This window comes from Trachypithecus francoisi, unplaced genomic scaffold (genome assembly GCF_009764315.1).
Source record: "Trachypithecus francoisi isolate TF-2019V2 unplaced genomic scaffold, Tfra_2.0 Lachesis_group5, whole genome shotgun sequence".
Taxonomy (NCBI): Eukaryota; Metazoa; Chordata; class Mammalia; order Primates; family Cercopithecidae; genus Trachypithecus; species Trachypithecus francoisi.
Window position 1 is genome coordinate 132,197,474 of NW_022681470.1, and position 21,314 is coordinate 132,218,787.

The following is a 21,314-nucleotide window of genomic DNA, read 5'->3' on the forward strand; positions in this document are numbered from 1 at the left end:
CTTCACCAGTGTCCTTACGACTCTCTGATCCACTGTCCTCATTATGCGTCCAAGATGATTTTCCTTACTTCTAGGCCTTCTTCCAGGGAGTCTCCAAACTCGTAACATGATTGGCCCAGCCAGGATCACGTGCCCACCCCTGAACCAATCCCTGTGTCTGTGATAACAAAAGGCTCTAATTGGCCAGGCCTGGTCACACGACCACACAGGAAACCAGGAAGTAGATCTGGGTCTTTCTGAGCCTCAGAAAGTAGGGCACGGAGCCGGGCACCATGGGTCATGCCTGTAATCCGAGCACTTTGGCAGGCCGAGGTGGGCAGATCACCTGAGGTCAGGAGTTTGAGACCAGCCTGGCCAACATGGTGAAACCTCGTCTCTACTAAAAATACAAAAATTAGCTGGGCGTGAGGGCAGGTGCCTGTAATCACAGCTACTTGGAGGCTGAGGCAGGAGAATCACTTGAACCCAGGAGGCGGAGATTGCAGTGAGCTGAGATCGTGCCACTGCATTCCAGCCTGACGGATAGAGTGAGACCCTGTCTCAAAAAAAAAAAAAAAAAAAAAAAAGTAGGACAGGTAGACACTCCCCCAGACCCCTGTGCTAAGGACTTAGGGATCCCCTTGCCTGTACCATCTTGGCTGGGTGGTCTTGGCCAAGTCACTTGTTCCCTGTGTCTCAGTTTCCCCACTTGTCAATCAGGCCCAGCAGGGTTGAAGTGTTGGAGCACAGGGTGGTCCATTCCCTCTCTGATCGTTCTTGGGCCAAGTCCTTTTTACCCCGCACCCACGTCCTCATCTCTTATTGTTGTTTTCTGTGGATCCTCTCAGATAGGGCCGCCCAGTCCAGATCAGGCCACCCAGCCCAGCGTGGCAGGCACTGATGGCCACCGGCTGAGTCACCATTTCCTCCTGGCCCCTTGCCCGGGCCCGATGCTTTCTGGGGACTTTCCTGAACATCAAAAACAAGGTGTGGGGGATGACTCCCGGGTGGGGGAAGCGAGGGCAGAGACGTGTGTGTTTGGATAGGTTTGTGCATACCTGGCGTGGGTTCAAAGCCCACGTCTGGGCCCCACCTGTAGGATCCAGGCCATAACCACATCACCCTAAGAGTTGGGGGACCTCACATGTGAGCACCCCATGAACACCACATGCCCGGCTGCTTGTGCCCGAGTTCACTGGCTGGTTTGTCTGTGTTGCTGAGAGGCTTAGTGTGCGTGTGTGTTTGCATGTGTGTGTGTACATCATGACTGCCCTGTGCCTGGAGCCCAGTGACAGAGAGGCCCAGCCCCTCGCTCAAAAGGTGCGTCTGAACTCCAGCTGCCCCTGCCCCTCAATGCACCCAGCCCCTCTCTCAGAAAGGTACATCTGAGAGAATTCCCTGGGCCAAGGCAGGGGGGCTTGGAAAATCCTGGTGCATTGGGGTGCAGGGGTGGTGGAGGCAGGGCGAGGCAGGGGTGGGGTAGGTCAGGAACTGGGGAGCCACATGGGTGAACCTGGGCGGGCTGAGCTTTCGGAGGAAAAGATGTCAATTGTAAAAACCTTCACTGAGCTGCCTACTGTGTGTTCGGGGTGCTTGGACACAGTGGGGCCCTGGTGTAATAGACACCACATCAACAAACGAGTGAATATGTAACCCCGGGGAGGTGGGGAGGACCAGGAAGTTAAATGCACTGGGGCAGCAGGAGGGGAATTCAGGGTGCCCTGGCCTAGGGACAGAGGGGACTTGCTGAGAAGGTGATGTGAGGTCTCAGATGTGCAGGCGGAGGAGGTGTTGGGGAGATCTAGGGAGACAGAGTGCCAGGTGGAAGGCACGGCTGGTGCAAAGGCCCTGAGGTGGGCACGAACTGGAAGAGGGGGTTTGGCCTCATTCAGGAAGGTCTAACCCCAGAGCAGGATGGGGAGCCATCAGGAGGCTGTGCTGGTGGGGCCACCAGGACAAGCTGTCCTGTAACTAGAGCTCAGCAGGAATGCGTCCCCCTCCCACCCCTACCCCCACCCCACCCCTGGCGCTCTTTGCTTGGGACAGAATGTGCTGGGTGGAGGGCTGGCGGTGGCCGCGCCTGGTGGCTGGAGCAGGGAGGCTGGTGGATTCCTGAACAGTAGCCCGGCAGGGCTGGGCTCCTTGCCAGCATGGGCGGGAAAACAAGCGGCAGGCGCCCTGACTGCTTGTCACCCCTTGTCCCCCAACTGGCCGGGCCAGGGCAGGCGGCAGAGATGGTGAGAGAGTCAGGGACCCAGAGAGATAGAGAGATGGTGGCCAAGAGAGATAGTGACAGAGTCAGAGACAGAGGGAGACAGAGACAGGGAGATAGAGACAGAAGTACAGGGGCAACAAGACTGAGAGACAGAGACAGTAAGCAAGAGAGACATTGAGAGAGAGACAGAGATGGGAAAGAAAAGATGGTCAGAGTCAGAATGAGACAGACAGAGACATTGAGAGATAGAGACCTGGCATTTGACTCTCTGCATGGGGGACACGTCTGACTCTAGGGGGTCTTGGGAGCAAGTGCAAGGGGTGATACCTCCACCCCCATCAGAATCTTCACCGAGCTGGGCATGGTGGCTCACGCCTGTAATCCCAGCACTTTGGAAGGCCAAGGTGGGCAGATCACCTGAGGTCGGGAGTTCAAGACCAGCCTGGGCAACATGGTGAAACCCTGACTCTACTAAAAATACAAAAATTAGCTGGGTGCGGTGGCACATACCTGTAATCCCAGCTACTCAGGAGGCCAAGGCATGAGAATTGCTTGAACTCAGCTGGCAGAGTTTGCAGTGAGCCAAGACTGAGGCTCTCCACTCCAGATTGGGCAAGGGAGTGAGACTCCATCTCAAACAAAACAAAACAAAAATAAATACATAAATAAATAAATAAAAAGGAGGAGTCTTCATCCACATCCGAGTAGGCAGAGCAGCAGTCCCCCCGTCACTTAGTCAACCACCCTCATGCCTGCTGTATAACGCTGGGGCTGGGGTCAGAGCCTGGACCTGGCCCTGCCCACAAAGCGTCAGACAAACAAATGAACATCTAGGTAGTCATTTCAGAGCGTGATGAGGGCTAGGAAGACTACAAAACAGAGAGATAGGAGAAGGAGTGATGGAGTGGGTGGCAACTTTGGCCAGGAGGTTGGAGTGGCTCTGAAAAGGTGAGGCCAGGGGGTAAAGAGAAACCACCAATGGGGGAAGAGCCTTTTCACAGGGGAACTAGTACATGAGAAGTCCCCAAGGTAAAAATCATCTTGGAGGGCTATGCGTGGTGGCTCACACCTGTAATCCCAGCACTTTGGGAGGCCGAGGCAGGTGGATCATTTGAGGTCAGGTGTTCAAGACCGGCTTGACCAGTATGGTGAAACCCAGTCTCTACTAAAAATACAAAAATTAGCTGAGCATGGTGGCGTGCACCTGTAGTCACAGCTACTTGGGAGGCTGAGGCAGCAGAATCACTTGAACCTGGGAGGCGGAGGTTGCAGTGAGCCGAAATTGAGCCACTGCACTCCAGTCTGGGCAACAGAGCGAGGCTCTGTCTAAAAAACAAAAATAAAAATAAAAATCAGCTTGGAGTGTTTGAGTAGCAGACAGGGAGAGATGGGGAGCTGGAGGGAAAGGTGGGCAAGGGGTCTTATGGGCCTATAGAGGTGCGGGGTTTGTTGTTGTTGTTGTTATTATTATTATTATTATTTAAGAAAAATTCTTGCCACGTCACTCAGGCTGGAGTACAGTGGTTTGATCACAGCTCACTGCAGGCTAGACCTCCTGGGCCAAGTGATCTTCCTGCCTCAGTCTCCTGAGTAACTGGGACCACATGCCATCAGGCCCGGCTAATGTTTACTTTTTTTGTGTGTGTGTGGAGATGGGGTCTCACTCTGTTGACCAGGTTGGTCTCAAACTCCTGGCCTCACGTGATCCTCCCACCTCAGCCTTTCAAAGTGCTGGGATTACAGGCATGAGCCACCGCGCCCAGCCTTATTTCATGTTGGATAGAAATTGACCACCGGCCTTTGGGCTCCCTGGGCCCCTCCCTGGGAAGTTCAGGAAGTTTCCTGAATTGGGACTACCTGGGCCAGCTTTATCCTGGTTGTCGATCATGTGAACCGGAAAGTTCTGCTTCTGTTGGGATCAAGTTCCCCATAGCTGCAGACTCAGGAGTCCTGAGGACACCGGGCGTCTTGTCCTCCCACCCCCGCTGGGCGGAATCTTTTGGTCCCACTGTACCCACATCCCTTGCTGGAATAAATACCGTAGACTCTCCTCTGTTTGGGAACATGGATCTGGAAACCGATCTCTTAGGTCTTGCACACCCCGCGTGACAAAGAACTCATTTCCTACTGAGAGTGTCAGTTCGGCTTCTAGTGACTGTGTTGTGGGAACGCTTCCCCTCTGCCTGGCCCCCGGGACCTTCCACATATAGCATGCTCCAAGCTTGATGCCAGGTCAAAGGAGGTCTCGGTGGACCTTAGGACCAGGGGTAGCAGGAAAGGAGGGCTCACCCTCAGGCCAGAGGAAGGAAGTGATTGAGGACTGTGGCAGGGTGTGAGGGGTGGGCTGTCTCCCAGAGTCTCAGATGACAAAACAGGCTCAGACACAAGGTGACCTGCCTGGAATCATACACAGAGCCAGGTCCTAACGCAGATCTCCTTGTGTCCAGTCCCTGGGTCCCCCAGTCCTCATCCCTGGCTCCTGGCCCTGACAATGGCCACTCCAGCCTGCCAGTTAATTTCTGCTGCCTTGGGCAAGCTGACTGGGACATCCTGGGGTATCAGACTAGGATTTTTTTTTTTTTTTTTTGAGACGGAGTCTCGCTCTGTTGCCCAGGCTGGAGTACAGTGGCACGATCTCAGCTCACTGCAAGCTCCGCCTCCCAGGTTCGTGCCATTCTCCTGCCTCGGCCTCCTCAGTAGCTGGGACTACAGGCGCCCGCCACCATGCCCAGCTAATTTTTTGTATTTTTAGTAGAGACGGGGTTTCATCATGTTAGCCAGGATGGTCTCGATCTCCTGACCTCATGATCCGCCAGCCTTAGCCTCCCAAAGTGCTGGGATTACAGGCGTGAGCCACCGTGCCCGGCCCAGACCAGGGTTTCAATAAGGCCTTGCCCAAACTTGGAGGGGCATGAGGGCTTAGGTGGAACAGATGGAGCTTCAGCAGGAGCTTGAGGGGCATAGTATCATGTGGCCTGGGGGGGGCATGGACACTGGAGTCTAAGGGGCAGTGTTTATATATATTTTTTGAGACAGGATCTTGCTCTGTCGCCCAGGCTAGAGTACAGTGGTGCTATCATAGCTCGCTGCAGCCTTTACTTCCCAGGCTCAAGTGATACTCCCAACCTCATCCTCCTGAGTAGCTAGAATTAGAGGTCCACACTGCCACACCTGGTTAATTTTTAATATTTTTTGTAGAGTCAGGACCTTGCTATGTTTCCCAAGCTGGTCTCAAACTCATGAGCTCAAGCAATCCTCCTGCTTTGGCCTCCCAAAGTGCTGAGATTTACATGTGTGAGCCACTGTGCCTGGCCCAAGGGGCAGTTTTGAGTGCTGGCTGTCTCAGTCCTGACTGTGGGACCCTGGGGAGGGCATCTCTTTTCCTTCCTTCTTTTTTTTTTTTTTGAGACGGAGTCTTGCTCTGTCGCCCAGGCTGGAGTGCAGTGGCCAGATCTCAGCTCACTGCAAGCTCCACCTCCCGGGTTTACGCCATTCTCCTGCCTCAGCCTCCCGAGTAGCTGGGACTACAGGCGCCCGCAACCTTGCCCAGCTAGTTTTTTGTATTTTTTAGTAGAGACGGGGTTTCACCGTGTTAGCCAGGATGGTCTCAATCTCCTGACCTCATGATCCGCCCGTCTCGGCCTCCCAAAGTGCTGGGATTACAGGCTTGAGCCACTGCGCCCGGCCCCTTCCTTCTTTCTTTCCTTCCAACCTTCCTTCCTTCCTTCCTTCCTCCTTCCTTCCTTCCTTCCTCCCTTCCTCCCTCCCTCCCTTCCTTCCTCTTTCCTCCCTCTTTCTCTCTGCCTCCCTCCCCCACTTTCTTTTCTTTTCCCTTCCTTTCCTTTCCTTCTTCCTTTCCTTTTTTTTTTTTTTTTTTTTTTTTTTGAGAAAGGGTCTCACTCTGTCACCCAGGCTGGAGTGCGGTGTCATGATCTCGGCTCACTGTAGCCTCTACCTCCTAGGTCCAAGTGATTCTTCTGCCTCAGCCTCCCGAGTAGCTGAGATTACAAGTGCCTGCCACCACAGCTGGCTAATTTTTGTATTCTTTTTAGAAGAGACAGGATTTCACCATGTCGGCCAGGCTAGTCTCTTTCTCTTGAGCTCACTATCCCCACCTGTAACTCCAGAAGAATAACAGCCGCATGCCACTAGGGCCACCTAACAGCTCCGTGGGTTTTCAAAGAAATCCTTGAACACGCGTGTTCTTAGCAGCAAGATTCACTATAGCGAAGCCATGGAAACAGCCCAGATGTCCATCTGCGGATGAATGGCTAAACACAATGTGGTCTATGCAGACAATGGAATATTACTCAACCAGAAAAAGGAATGATACATGGTACAATGTGGATGAACCCCAAAAACACGCTGAGTGATAAAAGCCAGACACAAAAGGCTGCATGATTCCGTCAATGTGAAATGTTCAAAACAGGCAAATCCATAGAGACAGAAAGTGGATTAGTGGTTGCCAGAGGTGGGGGAGGGGGAATGGGGATTAATCACTAGTGGGGACGGGGTTTCCTTTGGCAGGGATAGAAATGTTCTGGAAATAGATGGTGGTGATGGTTGCATAACATTGTAAATAGCCAGGTCGGTTGTGGTGGCTTATACCTGTAATCCCAGCACTTTGGGAGGCTGAGGCAGGAGGACTGCTTGAGCCCAGGAGTTCGAGACCCACCTGGGAAACAAAGGGAGATCATGTCTCTACAAAAAAATAATTAGCTGGGTGTGCTGGTACACACTTGTGGTCCCAACTGCTTGGGGGGCTGAGGTAAGCGGATCTCTTGAGCCCAGGAGGTTGAGGCTGCTGTGATGGGGCCATTGCAGTCCAACCTGGGCAACAGAGTGAGACTGTCTCAAAACAAAACAAAAGAAACATTATGAATATACTAAATGCTACATTGTAAAGTGTACTAAATTGAACACTTTCAAATGGTGAATTTTATAGTATGCTAATTTTACCTCAATAAAAACAAATCCAGGGTTAGGCATGGTGGCTCATGCCTGTAATCCCAGCACTTTTGGAGGCTGAGGGAGGCAGATCACCTGAGGTCAGGAGTTTGAAACCAGCCTAGCCAACATGGTGAAACCCTGTCTCTATTAAAAAAAATAGAAAAATTAGCCAGGTGTGGTGGCACATGCCTGTAATTCCAGCTACTTTTGAGGCTGAAACAGGAGAATAGTTTGAACCTGGGAGGTGGAGGTTGCAGTGAGCCGAGACCAAGCCATTGCACTCCAGCCTGGTGACAGAATGAAACTCTGTCTTAAAAAAAAAGAAAAGAAAAAAAGAAACCCCATCTCTACTAAAAATTCAAAAATTAGCCAGGTATGGTGGCAGGCACCTGTAATCCCAGTTACTTGGGAGGCTGAGGCAGGAGAATCGCTTGAACCTAGGAGGCAGAGGTTGCAGTGAGCTGAGATCACACCACTGCACTCCAGCCTGGGCGACACAGCAAGACTCCCTCTAAAAACAAAAAACAACCACCAAAAAAAAAAAACCTACAAAAACCAAACCTAGACTCAGGTAACAGGATGTTCCTGTACTCAAGCGGCTCCTCCCAGCCCCAGCCCGCCACTCTCTGAGGACAGAGGACTTTTCTGCTTGGCTTCCACTGTTCAGCCCCCGCCAGCCTCTGAGACTCCCACAGGGAGTGCAAGTAAGGGGCCCAGGGCTCGGCTCCCACCCAAGCTCAGCCTCCTCATGTGTCCTTGGGCCAACCCCCAGAACTGAGGCCAGTCCTTGTCCTCAGTTTCCCCTTCTGAATCATGGGCCCCTCCGCTTTCCTTGGCCAGGAATTTAGTCTCCAAGATAGTGACCAGGAATGGCAGTCCCAGTTCCCTCAGCAGCCGGATGGAGGTGGAAAATAAACCAAGAAGCCTGGTTTCTTTCTCCACACATTTACTTTTAAAAAATAACTGTACAAAATAATGATTTCTTAAGGCATATCAGAAATGCTGAGTCCCAGGCCGGGGCCCTGCCCCAGCCAGCGCTGGCACTCTGCAGTTGGGAGCTTGTCCAGCTGCCCCCTCTAGTGCTCTTCTCCTCCAGGACACAGGAGCCTCCGGAAGCACAGTAGTCCCCGGCTGTCACCTTAGGCTGACCTCTGTCCCCAGGTATAACGCAATGTTGTCACTGTCTTGAATTCTTCATCATTTAACGCGGAGCCCAGTGCTTTCACTTTGCACTTTAGGTATCTGGTCTTGCCTGTCCTACCCTGAACCTGGGCTCCCTGGGCCATGGAACACCCAGGCAGCTCTGATGCCCCTGGGTACTTGGAGGAGCTCCCAGGAAGTCCAAGCCTGCGCCAGGAACCTCTGGCTTTCAGTCTTCAAAGGCTGGAGTGGCTGCCCCTGCCACCCACAGACTCCACATAGCTCTGACAACCTGCTTTCCTGAACGCCTCGTTCCTGGGTCCTTTCACCCACCGGACCTCACTGTGTGGCCTCAACTTTGAGGCACCTGCCCTCTGAACCCCCAGTTCTACAATAAACGGGGTGGATTCCAAACGTCACTCAGCTCTGACCTTCTCTGACTTTTCTTCCTCATTCGTCTGCCTGCTGAGCTCCTGTTTGTACTCCAAAGCCTCAGCTAAAATGCCCTTTCTGCAAGGATGCCATCTCTGCTTCCTGTCTGGATTCTCACAGCTGCAGGTCTCTTCTTCTGGTTTCGTGATGCTGGAACTGTCTATGTCCGGCTCTATTTCTCCCAGATTGAAGGCTCCTGGTGGACTCCAGCACTGCCGACAGGCTGGGAAGACAGGTTATTAAACAGTCTCTGGGATTCTGCACTGGACATTCCATGCCTCACAAGGACAGTGGCGGTCCAGATAAGTCAGACTCCAGCTGGGCTCTTCCTCTGTCCCATGTGATATCTGAAAGGCCCCGCCTCACTCTGAGACTTGGTTTCCCAGCTTAAATGCAGTCAGGGAGGTCAGCCCTTGGTCCAGCCGCTCCCCACAGTCACGATGGCTGAAAGCCGGTGTGCAACCTTGTTCCTCACGGGGTCCCTGTGACGTTCAGCAAGTCATGCAGCGCGGCCTCATGGCCCCAGAGGGTGGGTTTGGATCCTCCTGAGAGAAATGTTACCATTAAGCCTGAGAGGACACCGGAAACAGAAATTCAGAAATACCCCTCCCCATCCAGCCATCTCCCAACTCCCACCCTTGACCAGGGAAGAGGCCATCCAGAGGTGGTGTCTAGGGCAGACTGGGGTGCAAGGAGGGTTCTGGAGTGGAGCGTATACTGTCCCTTGGTATTCACAGGGGATTGGTTCCAGGAACCCCGTGGATACCAAAATCCACAGATACTCAGATCCCTGATATAAAATGGCATAATATTTGCAGATAGTCTAAGCCCATCCTCCTGTGTACTTTATTTTTCTTTCTTTTGAGACGGAGTCTCACTCTGTCGCCCAGGCTAGAGTGCAGTGGCGCAATCGCCGCTCACTGAAAGCTCCGCCGCCTCCTGGGTTAACACCATTCTCCTGCCTCAGCCTCCCTAGAAGCTGGGACTACAGGCGCCCTCCACCACGCCCGGCTAATTTTTTTGTATTTTCAGTAGAAACGGGGTTTCACCATGTTCGCCAGGATGGTCTCAATCTCCTGACCTCGTGATCCACCCGTCTCGGCCTCCCAAAGTGCTGGGATTACAGATGTGAGCCACCGCGCCCGGTCTCATTTTATTTTTCAAGACAGAGTCTCGCTCTGTCACCCAGGCTGGAATGCAGTGGCACCATCTCGGCTCACTGCAACCTCTACCTCTTGGGTTCAAGCGATTCTCCCGCCTCAGCCTCCTGAGTAGCTGGGATCACAGGTGGACACCACCATGCCCGGCTAATTTTTGTGTTTTTGGTAGAGACCTGGTTTTGCCATGTTGGCCAGGCTGGTCTCAAACTCCTAACCTCAAGTGATCTGCTCACCTCAGCCTCCCAAAGTGATGGGATTACAGGCATAAACCACTGTGTCCAGCCCTCCTGTGTACTTTAAATCTCTTGTAGATTACCTATAATACTTTATGGCCGGGTGTGGTGGCTCACACCTGTAATCCCAGCATTCTGGGAGGCCAAGGCAGGTAGATCACCTGAGGTCAGGAGTTCGAGACCAGCCTGACCAACATGGCAAAACCCTATCTCTACTGAAAAATACAAAAATTAGCCGGACATGGTGGTGGACGCCTGTAATCCCAGCTACTCGGGAGGCTGAGATAGGGAAAATTGCTTGAATCTGGGAGGTGGAGGTTGCAGTGAGTCAAGATTGTGCCACTGCACTCCAGCCTGGGTGACACAGCAAGACTCCATCTCAAAAAAATATATATATTTATACACACACACACACACACACACACACACACACACACAATATAAATGCTGTTTAATCACTGTTATGTTGCATTATTACTATTAGTAGTAGTATTGAGATAAGGTCTTGTTTTGTCTCCCAGACTGGAGTGTGTAGTAGCACAATCATTGCTCACTGTAGCCTCAAACTCCTGGGCTCAAGTGATCCTCCTGCCTCAGCCTCCCGACCATAGAGGGGCTCCACCACGCCTGGGTAATTTTGTATTATTTGCAGTAGACATGGGGGTATTGCTATGGTACCCAGGTTGGTCTTATACTCCTGGCCTCAAGCAGTCCTCCCATCTTGGCTTCTCAAAGTGCTGGCATTATAGGCGTGAGCCCCTGCACCCAGCCTATCATATTTTTAATCTGTATTATCCATGTATGTATTTATTTTTCAAATGTCTCTGACCCATGTTTGATTGAATCTGTAGATTCCAAACCAGCTAATGCAGAGGGCCGACTGTACGTATAGAAATTCTGGGCTGGGCGCAGTGGCTCAAGCCTGTAATCCCAGCACTTTGGGAGGCCGAGACGGGCGGATCACAAGGTCAGGAGATTGAGACCATCCTGGCTAACACGGTGAAACCCCGTCTCTACTAAAAAATACAAAAAAAAAAAAAAAACTAGCGGGGCGAGGTGGCCGGCGCCTGTGGTCCCGGCTACTCGGGAGGCTGAGGCAGGAGAATGGCATAAACCCGGGAGGCGGAGCTTGCAGTGAGCTGAGATCCGGCCACTGCACTCCAGCCTGGGCAACAGAGCGAGACTCCGTCTCAAAAAAAAAAAAAAAAGAAATTCTGTCAACAATTAAAATCCACTGCCAACTGGGTGCAGTGGCTGACGCCTGTAATCCCAGCACTTTGGGGAGGCCAAGGTGGGAGGAGTTCAGGAGTTCACTTGAGCCCAGGAGTTCAAGACCAGCCTGGGCAACATAGTGAGACCCCATTTCTACAAAAAATGCAAAAATTGACCGAGTGTGGTGGCTCACGCATATAATCCCAGCACTTTGGGATGCTAAGGCAGGCAATAACCTGAGGTCAGGAGTTCGAGACCAACCTGACCAATATGGTGAAACCCTGTCTCTACTAAAAATACAAAAATTAGCTGGGCTGGTGGCTAACACCTGTCATCCCAGCTACTCGGGAGGCTGAGGCAGGAGAATCGCTTGTACCAGGGATGCGGAGGTTGAAGTGAGCCGAGAGCACACCATTGCACTTCAGCCTGGGTGACAAAAGTGAAACTCCATCTCAAAAACCAAAGCAAAATAAAACAAAACACAAACGCAGGATGTGGCAGCATGCGCCTGTAGTCCCAGCTACTCAAGAGGCTGAGGCGAGAGGATTGCTTGAGCCCAGGAGGTTGAGGGTGCAGTGAGCTATGATTATGCCACTGCACTCCAGCCTGGGTGACAGAGCAAGAGCCTGTCTAAAACACAAAAAACAAACCCATCTACTATGTCTGCCACCCCATCGAGGCTCCCAGGGCCCAGAGAGGCGTGGGTGGTTCTCAGACCCCTGAGCTCACCTCGGAGTACAGGGGTGGTGGGCGGTAGCGGAACTCTTGGATGTAGGCGAAGAACGGGCCTTCAAGGCTCATTTCGGGGTCCTGCGGGAGTGGGAAGGGGCTCTGCCCCAAGGCTGCCACCTCAGTGTCGGCTACCACCTCTGAGTACTCAGGAGGAGCTGGAAGTGAGAGACAGGGCGGGTGAGTTTGGCAAGAGAGAGCCCTCCTCCAAGGGACCAGGGGCCAGGAGCTGGCTTGTGCCAGCTCGGGGGCTGCCAGGCTGTGTGTCCTTTGGTTGGGATTCCGGGGGACTCGTGGTGAGAGAGTTGACCCGGCGTCCATCTCTCCGTGTATCCACCCACCCTCTGCATGCAAGCACGGTGGGAGCTTACCCTCAGGCCGCTCCGGCAAGGCCCCCAGCCTCCAGTCCAGCAGGAAGCTGGCGTGGCTGCCCACGCTGGAAGAGCGGCTGCCAAAAGGGTGCAAGGGAATGGTGCCAATCACCAGCGGCAGCTCCAGCAGCAGCTTGGACGTTCCCGGGATATCCACACAGACCTGGAGGAAGGAACCATGAGGGAGGGTGCCCAGGCAACCTCCCCGACTCCCACCTCCCTCCTATGCCTGGGGAGACTGAGGCCTCAGCTTCCCCCAGTCTGAGGGAATACAGGGTGAATGTGGCCGCTGTCCCCCAGGGCCAGCAGGGTGCCCTACCTTGAGTGCATAGTCCACATGCAGAACACGGCAGTGCAGGATGGAAGGACCTACTGGGGGGATCCGCAGTGCCCGGCCCTGCCACAGCGCCCGCTGCCCGGGGCCCACCGGCTCTCCTGCGAGGCTGGCCACCACCGCCCGTTTCTGCTTTCGGGCACCTCGGGCCATAAACGTCTGTGTCTGCACCACGGCTGCCCGAGGCAGCACAGGACGTGTGGAGCTGTTGTCGATCTCGGCAAAGACAGGGATGACCTCTCCTGCAGCAAGGAGCAGTGGGGCCTCAGTTTCCCCTCCTGCAGCCCCGACACCAGCTCCCATCCCGACCCTGTCCCATCCGCCTGCTACCTGGGGTGTAGCCCTTCCGGTCGATCTTGGCCGAAAGGGAGACGAGGCCACGGTTACAGTACCAGGATCGGGCAACCTTTTCCCGAGCCCCCGCTTGAGGTGCCTGTCGGTGTAGAGGAAAGTGATGTGGATGAGTCACTTTGTGCAAACCACAGTCGCTGTGGAGCTTCCAAACCACCCCCAGCTGAGGGAGGACTTTGGGCAGGGCTTGGTTTCTTTTTAACAATCCAGGAACTATCTGTTAAATAGAGCCAGGGACACAACCCATCTTATAAAGCCAGAAATGAAATGTACAAGCCAAGTGTTTGGTGTGTAATTCGCTGTTGGTAAGCCCTAGCTCTGGTCTGTTTCACAGAAGAGGCACCTGAGGCTCAGAGAGGGCAAGACACTTGCCCAGAGTCACACGGCAAATGGGTGCAGATAGCAGTGGATTCCACACGCATTCCCACACCTGCCTCCCTCCCTGCCAGGGCCCACCTATGACCTCCATCTTATCGGTTGGTGTCACCCAGCAGCCAGGCCCCTTCCTACAATACTCCCATCCTACCCTCCGAAGGGTGGCCACTCACCAGCAGGGCTGGCGTGTTGATATCCACAGGCTCAATGACAGTGAACACCTTCCTTGCCCGGCGTGCTGGGACCCAGGGCCGGTGCAGGGTTGCCTTGATACAGTAGCGGACACTACCATGTTTGCCCTCGAAGGATGTCACCAGGGTCCTGGGGTGGAGGGATGGGACTTCAGGGGACAAGATACAGAGACACACAGGCAGGGAGAAGGAGACACAGACACCCTAGGGGCCTCCGAGAGGGAGGGTTTTGTGGCTCAGAGGTGCCCAGATATCCAGTATTGGAGGTACAAATCTGGAAGGGGCTGCAGGCTTAGGGCAACCCTGCACCTCAGAGGACTTACGGGGGCAGCTGGAAGCTGAACAGGAACTCATGGCGCCCAGGAGGCAGCGTCGTGGTCTCCCCAGTATCTGCAGGTAGGAGCAAAAGGAGACGACTGAGCGCTTGCGTGGGGGTCCCAGGGCTGACAAAGGTACCGCCATCCAGGTGGTGGCTGGCACACAACCGGTGCGCTGAGCAGGGATCACCCATCCATACCTGGCGTCAGGAGCGTGGCACGGTGGCTTACGACCTCCATGCGCTCACTGTAGCTCTGCGTGTAAGCCGTGCTCGAGCCCGCGCTGCGCGACTCGGTCCAGTGCACATGGGCGCGGCCCCGCGCGCGCAGCCTCAGGGCACCCACGCGCACAGCGCTTGCCAGCTCCAGCAGCACCCGGCCCGCCACGGCCTGGCCGCCGCTGAACACGGGCTCGGCGCCCGCGGTCGCACCATCCAACTGTACCGAGAACGCTTTCACCTTGTCGAATAGCATCGCGTCTGGGGTGCGAACCCACGACACGCGGAACCTGGCCTCGAACCCGTGAACCCGCAGCTCAAGGTGCCGACGCTGCAGCCTCAGAACGCAAAATCGCCCTCAACGCGCAGGCGCGCTCACTAGCCCAAGCAGAAAATCCCCGCGCCGTGCGTCGGCGCCGCTTTTATACGGCAGGGCGGGGGGGCGGGGTCACCGTCTCTCCCCCGCCCCCTGAAGGGACTCCACCAATAGCGCGACAAGGGGCGTGGCTCTGCCCAAGCGTGGAGCAAAATAACAAACGACCCTGCTCACCGCCGGCTGCCCAAAGCTGCCCCACTCCCTCGCGGACCCTAGGGAGAAACTGAAGCCCTGAGACCACCAAAGCTGGTCTCTCGCGGACCCCGGGAGCAAAGAGGGGAAAACGAGGTCCTGAGGCAGGGCCCAGGCCTGAGGTCACCTAGCAGAGCTTTCAGCCTCTCGGCTTAATCGCTCACCAGCCGCCACTCGTAGACGTGACTCGAGGCATGTCCAGCCCAACTTGGGGCGGGGGGCTCTCGCCCCAGTTGAGGGCCTGAGAGCCTATGACTGTTCCAGGCTAGTTTCCCCCGCTATGCAAAGGGAGAAGTGGAGGAGGTGAGTGGGACCGCCCTCCACACTGGTGCCTGCTGCACCCCTTCCCTGATTCAAGTCCCGTTCAGCTGGTGGCTCTGGGCAAATGACAACCTCTTGGAGCCTCAGTTTCCACCTCTGTAGAGCCGAGAGAAAATAAAAATCAGTCCTGACCTCAGAAAGTTGTGCATGGATCATCGTGCAGCCCCAGCCGGACTCCTCCAAGAGCCTCGCTCCCGGGTCATCAACCTGCTCCTGACATACCGTCATATCGTCACTCGGTCGCGCCTCGGCGCATTCGCCCAGGAGCGGTACCTACGACCTGATGTTCCTTTCCCAATTTTCACCCTCTGGCAAACTCTACCTTCCCCGCAGCCCTTGTGCCTGCTCCAGTCATCCTCAGCCCCCTTCCCTCCACAAAGCTGAATGCAGGGGACGCTCGGGCACCCCCAGGTCCACGGCTGCGGTGTGGTTTCGGGACCACGTGACACCTCTCTGGGCTTTAGTTTCCCCAAACAAAAGTCGCTTGGAGTTTCTCCAGCGGGAGTTGCCTCTGCGTCGTCTGCGGGACGCGGGCGCCCTCTCGTGGCAGCGGAATGCGCTGCTGCTGAACCCATCCCCTGCCCTGACCGCCTCTGAGCCTGGTTCAGGAGACCACGAGACTTCCACCACCTCAGTGAGGTGTGTGGGTGTGGAGGGGGCGGTCATAAACAAACACGGTCACCCGCAGTCCGTCACGGGGGTCAGAACAGGAACGAAGGGCTTGGAGGCACAGTGATCAGCCTGGAAGGCTGCCTGGGAGGATGGGTCTTTGGAGTTGAAAGGAAGGTCTGGGACCTTAGGCCAGGTTTCAGTGGATACTAGAGGGTAGACAGTAGGCCGTTAAGTCCGGGAGGAGAAGCGGGATGACGTAACCCTGAAGGGACTACTGAGCCAGCGCCTCCCTCAATTCATTTCACAGATGGACCCCAGAGGCCCAGAAAGGGGCAGAGCCCTGCCCAGGGTCACACAGCAGCTCCACTGGCCTCCAGTGTCACTGTTTTTTCCTTAAATGTTTAACAATTTATTTATTTATTTATTTATTTATTTATTTTTTGAGACAGGATCTCACTCTGTCGCCCAATCTCTGGAGTGCAGTGGCACAATCTCAGTTCACTGCAACCTCTGCCTCCCTTCCACCTCAGCCTCCAGAGTAGCTGGGATTACAGGTATGCACCACCACACCCGGCTAATTTTTGTATTTTTTGAAGAGATGGGGTTTCACCATGTTGCCCAGACTAGTCTTGAACTCTTGAGCTCAAGCCATCTGCCCACCACAGCCTCCCAAAGTGCTGGGATTACAGGTATGAGCCACTGCACCCAGCCAAATTTTGATTTAATTTTTTTTTTTTTTTTTTTTTTTTGAGACAGGGTTTCACTCTGACACCCAGGCTGTAGTGCATGGCACCATCTCGGCTTACTGCAACCTCCACCTCCTGGGTTCCATAGATTCTCCTGCCTTAGCTCCCTGAGTAGCTGGGCTAATTTTTAAATTAAATTTTTATTTAAATTTTTAAATTTAAATTGGCCAGGCGAGGTGGCTCATGCCTGTAATCCCAGCACTTTGAGAGGCCAAGGCAGGAAGATCACCTGAGGTCGGGAGTTCAAATTCAGCCTGACCAACATGGAGACACCCTGTCTCTACTAAAAATACAAAATTGGCCAGGCGCAGTGGCTCACACCTGTAATCCTAGCACTTTGGGAGGCCGAGGCGAGCGGATCACGAGGTCAGGAGATCAAGACCATCCTGGCGAACATGGTGAAACTCGGTCTCCACTGAAAATACAAAAAAAAAAAATTAGCTGTGCGTGGTGGCGGGTGCCTGTAGTCCCAGCTACTCGGGACGCTGAGGCAGGAGAATGGCGTGAACCCGGGAGGCGGCGGAGCTTGCAGTGAGCAGAGATCGCGCCACTGCACTCCAGCCTGGGCGATAGAGGGAGACTCCATCTCAAAAACAAAACAAAACAAAACAAAATTAGCTGAGTGTGGTGGCGCATGCCTGTAATCCCAGCTACTTGGGAGGCTGAGGCAGGAAATCACTTGAACCTGGGAGGCAGAGGTTGCAGTGAGCTGAGATCACGCCATTGTACTCCAGCCTGGGCAACAAGAGTGAAATTCTGCCTAAAAAAAAAGCCCGGCTAATTTTTGTATTTTTAGTAGAGAGGGGGCTTCACCATGTTGGCCAGGCTGGTCTTGAACTCCTGACCTCAGGTGATCCTCCCGCTGTGGCCTGCCAAAGTACCGGGATTAGAGGTGTGAGCCACTGCGCCTGGCCAATTTTTATGTATTTTAAGAGATGGGGGCCGGCACGGTGGCTCATGCCTGTAAGCTAAGCACTTTGGAAGGCCAAGGCGTGTGGATCACCTGAGGTCAGGAGTTCGTGACCAGCCTGGCCAACATGGTGAAACCCGTCTCTACCAAAAATACAAAAATTAGCCAGCATGTTGGCGGGCACCTATAATCCCAGCTACTCAGGAGGCTGAGGCAGGAGAATCACTGGAACCCAGGAGGCAGAGGTTGCAGTGAGGCAAGATTGCGCCGGCGCCAATGCACTCCAGCCTGGGTGACAGTGAGACTCTGTCTCAAAAAAACCACAAACAAACCAACAAACAAATAAAAGTTAGCCGGGTGTGGTGGCGGGTACCTGTAGTCACAGCTACTCAGGAGGCTGAGGTGGTAGAATCACTTGAACCCAGGAGGCAGAGGTTGCAGTGAGCCGAGATCGCGGTACTGCACTACAGCCTGAGCAACAGAGTAAGATCCTGTCTCAAAAACAAAAACAAACAGAAAGAAAAATGGGGCAGGGGGTGGGAGGTCTCACTATGTTGCCCAGGCTGGCCTCGAACTTCTGGGCTCAAGCGATCGTTCTGCTTCAGCCTCTGTAGTAGCTGGAACCACAGGCACGCAGGCCCACTAGGCTCGCATCTCCAGTGTTTTTTTTTTGTTTTTGTTTTTGAGACAGAGTTTTGCTCTGTCACAGAGGCTGGAGTATAGTGGTGCCAACTCAGCTCACTGCAACCTCTGCCCACCTGCCAGGTTCAGACAATTCTTCTGTCTTAGTAGCTGGGATTACTGGATCCCACCAACACGCCCGGCTAATTTTTGTATTTGTATTTGTATTTTTTTTTGAGACGGAGTCTTGCTCTGTCGCCCAGGCTGGAGTGCAGTGGCCGGATCTCAGCTCACTGCAAGCTCCGCCTCCCGGGTTCACGCCATTCTCCCGCCTCAGCCTACCCAGTAGCTGGGACTACAGGCGCCTCCATCACGCCCGGCTCATTTTTTTGTATTTTTAGTAGAGACAGGGTTTCACCGTGTTAGCCAGGATGGTCTCGATCTCCTGACCTCGTGATCCGCCTGTCTCGGCCTCCCAAAGTGCTGGGATTACAGGCGTGAGCCACCGCAACCGGCCTAATTTTTGTATGTTTAATGGAGACAAAGTTTCACCATGTTGGCCAGGCTGGTCTTGAACTCCTGACCTCAGGTGATCTGCCCTCCTAGGCCTCCCAAAGTGCTGGGATTACAGGCACGAGCCACCTCACCAGGCTGCCTCTCCAGTGTTTTAAGGAAGTCGCCGTTGAGTGTCCCGGGCAGCCTTCAGATGAAAGCGGCCCCAGATAGTTCTCCGAGTTGCCAGGGAAGGGAAGTGCCTCCTAGGCTCCTTCCTGCCTCGCCCCACCGCACTTGCTCCTATGTTTCCACTGCTGGGGAGGGAAGGGTCCCCCGCACCTGTGGCTCTTGCATGCCCAAAGCTTCTATTGCCCACAGCGCTGGGAAAAAGTGGGGCTGTCGGGAATCTGGTCTGCCTCCCTCCTGGCCCATTTTACAGACGGATATAGTGAGGTCTGGCTTGGCCCGGAGGAATAGCCAGGGCAGCCCAGAGAGGATGATGCCCTCCCATAGCCACACAGTAGGGTGTGAGGGTATGGACTGCCTCCTTTTGTGGCCCCTGGCTCACTGGTGACCAGCTGTGTATGCTAGGGACGCTTGCGGTGCGAGAAAGACTGAGGTTTGGGGAAGAGTAGAGACCTGCCCAAGACCCAGACTCCCAGGAGAATGTGACCCCACTTCATCTCTTCCCCTCTGGGATACATGTCCACCTCCTCACCGGGAAATAGCACTAGACCCCCAACCCTACCCCAGGGAAGAACTCAGCGCTGCAGACCCTGTGGGGTAAACTGAGGTGGGGCCCTGGGTAACACGAGTTGGGGGTCTTCTTTGAGAATCAGGGACTCCAGGCCTGGGATCAACGGGGACCCTGAGGTCCACCAGGGAGATCTCCCACTCCACTTCCCAGGGGTTCCCTGAACTCTAATAGGAGAGTCCCCCTGCTTTGAAAGGGGTCTCCCCACCGCACAGCCTCTAAGTTGAGGGCATCTGACTCCACAGAAGGGAACGCCCAGACCCTGGGTAGACGTTCCCGGTTAGTGGGGGTCCTGACCAGGGCGGGTGGGTGTCCAGGCTGGAGTGCAGTGGTGCGATCTCAGCCCATTACAACCTCTACCTCCCAGGCTCAAGCGATCTTCCCACTTCAGCCTATAGCTGGAACTCCAGGCGCGCGCCACTAAGCCTGGCTAATTTTTGTAGTTTTTGGAGACATGGGGTGTCGCCATGTAGCCCAGGCTAGTCTTGAACTCCTGACCTGTGGGAGGGTCAGGACGCCGGGAAGGGGGTTCCTGCTCCTTGAAAAGGATCACCCGACCGCAGAGGTTCTAAGTTGAGAGGTTTCCGGCCCCGAAGAGGGTCCCGGCTGCTGTGGGGGCGGCGCGACGAGTGTCTCACCTCGGAGCAGCAGCTGCCGACGCCGCAGGTAGGTCTCGGCGGCCGCGTAGTCGCTGGATAAGGCGTTGACACCCACGCTGCGACCCTCCAGCCAGTGGGTGGCCGCCCCGCCGCAAGCCTTCACCTCGAGCGCTCGCACCCGCAGCGGCGCCGCCGCCTCCAGCAGCACCCGGCCGCACAGCCGCTCCCCGCCGCGGTAGGCGCCGCCCGGGCCCCGCGCCAGCTCCAGCGCGAAGCTGCGCACGCCCCCAGGGCGCATGGCGCGCGGCGGGGGACACGGCCTGGACACGCGGCGAGGAGGCGCACGGCCGGGGCGCGCCTGCAGATCCTCGGGGTCTGCGCGCTCCCCCGTCGCGTCCCCCGAGCTTCCTCTGGGCCCCCCCGGCAAACCTGGGCCGGCGCCGGTGCCCCAGGGCGGGCGCGTAGTCGGCGAACTTCCTGGTCCTCTGCATCCGCCCCTGTGACGCGCGCGGGCCGCCGGGGACGGGCCGCCCGCGTGCCCGCGCTATTAACTTTGCCATCCTCGGAGCTGGGCGGGTCCTGTTTTTGTAGGGTGGGTGCTGTTGAATCAGAGGCAGGCAGGGGCGGAGGTGGCTGGGGAGGCACCGAGGCGGCCGCAGAGCTCAGCCCTAAGGTCTAATTCGCCCCCGCCCCGAACCCGGCACCGCCTCAGTCTCCCCGTCACTGTCACTTCATGGCTGTCCCCCAAACAAAATCCACCTCGAGTAGCCCTCTTCGCCTCCGCACTGCGCTGTTCCGCTGCCAGATCCGTTCTCCCACCCATCCCGCCCACGCCCAAATGCCATTTCCTCAGAGTCCCCTTGCCACCTCTGGCCTTGTTTACTTTTCTTTCTTTCCTTCTTTCTCTCTCTCTCTTTTTTCTTTCTTTCTCTTTCTTTTTCCTTCCTTCCTTTTCTTTCTCTTTCTTTCTTACCTTGTTTACTTTTCTCTCTTTTTTTTTTTTGAGACAGTCTTGCTCTGTCGCCCAGGCTGGGGCGCAGTAGCGTGATCCTGGCTCACTGCAATCTCCACCTCCCTGGTTCAAGCAATCTCCTGCCTCAGCCTCCTGAGTACCTGGGACGACAGGCGTGTACCACCACACCCAGCTAATTTTTGTGTTTTTAGTAAAGACGGGGTTTCACCATGTTGGCCAGCTGGTCTCCAACTCCTAACCTCAACTGATCCTCCCACCTCAGCCTCCCAAAGTACTGGGATTACAGGCGTGAGCTACCACGCCCAGCCTGTTTACACTTTATGGCTTTGGTGTTTTTCTTTTTTTTTTTTTTAAACTACAATGGGTTGACTGTGCCTCTGCCGTCAGACCTGGGAGCTACCACTGGGCTCGGAAGGTACACCCACGGCTGTTCCTTAACTGAACCCTGGGTTCTCACCCTGAGAGACAGCCCTCTTCCTTCTCAGGCCTTAGTTTCCCCAGCCAGACA

At 55.0% G+C, this 21,314-nt stretch overlaps 1 protein-coding gene and 1 long non-coding RNA gene across 4 annotated transcripts; one reads left to right on the forward strand and one right to left on the reverse strand.

The window, feature by feature from the left end:
• The first annotated feature begins 815 nt into the window (after positions 1-815).
• Positions 816-8,694, forward strand: LOC117074033. The gene is made up of 2 exons (XR_004433506.1): positions 816-966; positions 7,716-8,694. It is a non-coding gene; the product is annotated as an uncharacterized LOC117074033 (long non-coding RNA).
• Positions 8,074-20,372, reverse strand: ARRDC2 (arrestin domain containing 2). Of its 3 annotated transcripts, none has more exons than XM_033195285.1 (8): positions 19,873-20,372; positions 13,996-14,062; positions 13,655-13,802; positions 13,086-13,188; positions 12,741-12,997; positions 12,422-12,584; positions 12,051-12,208; positions 8,074-9,261 (listed from the first exon to the last, which is right to left on the reverse strand). In XM_033195285.1, exons 1-8 carry the CDS (start codon positions 20,129-20,131, stop codon positions 9,208-9,210), a joined length of 1,209 nt encoding a protein of 402 aa, XP_033051176.1. In that variant the 5' UTR covers positions 20,132-20,372; the 3' UTR covers positions 8,074-9,207. The 3 variants fall into 3 exon arrangements, with proteins under 3 accessions (XP_033051176.1, XP_033051175.1, XP_033051177.1); XM_033195284.1 differs by lacking the exon at positions 19,873-20,372 and adding an exon at positions 14,190-16,158; XM_033195286.1 differs by lacking the exon at positions 19,873-20,372 and adding an exon at positions 14,190-16,163 and having other exon boundaries at positions 9,151-9,285.
• Positions 20,373-21,314: the final 942 nt, after the last annotated feature.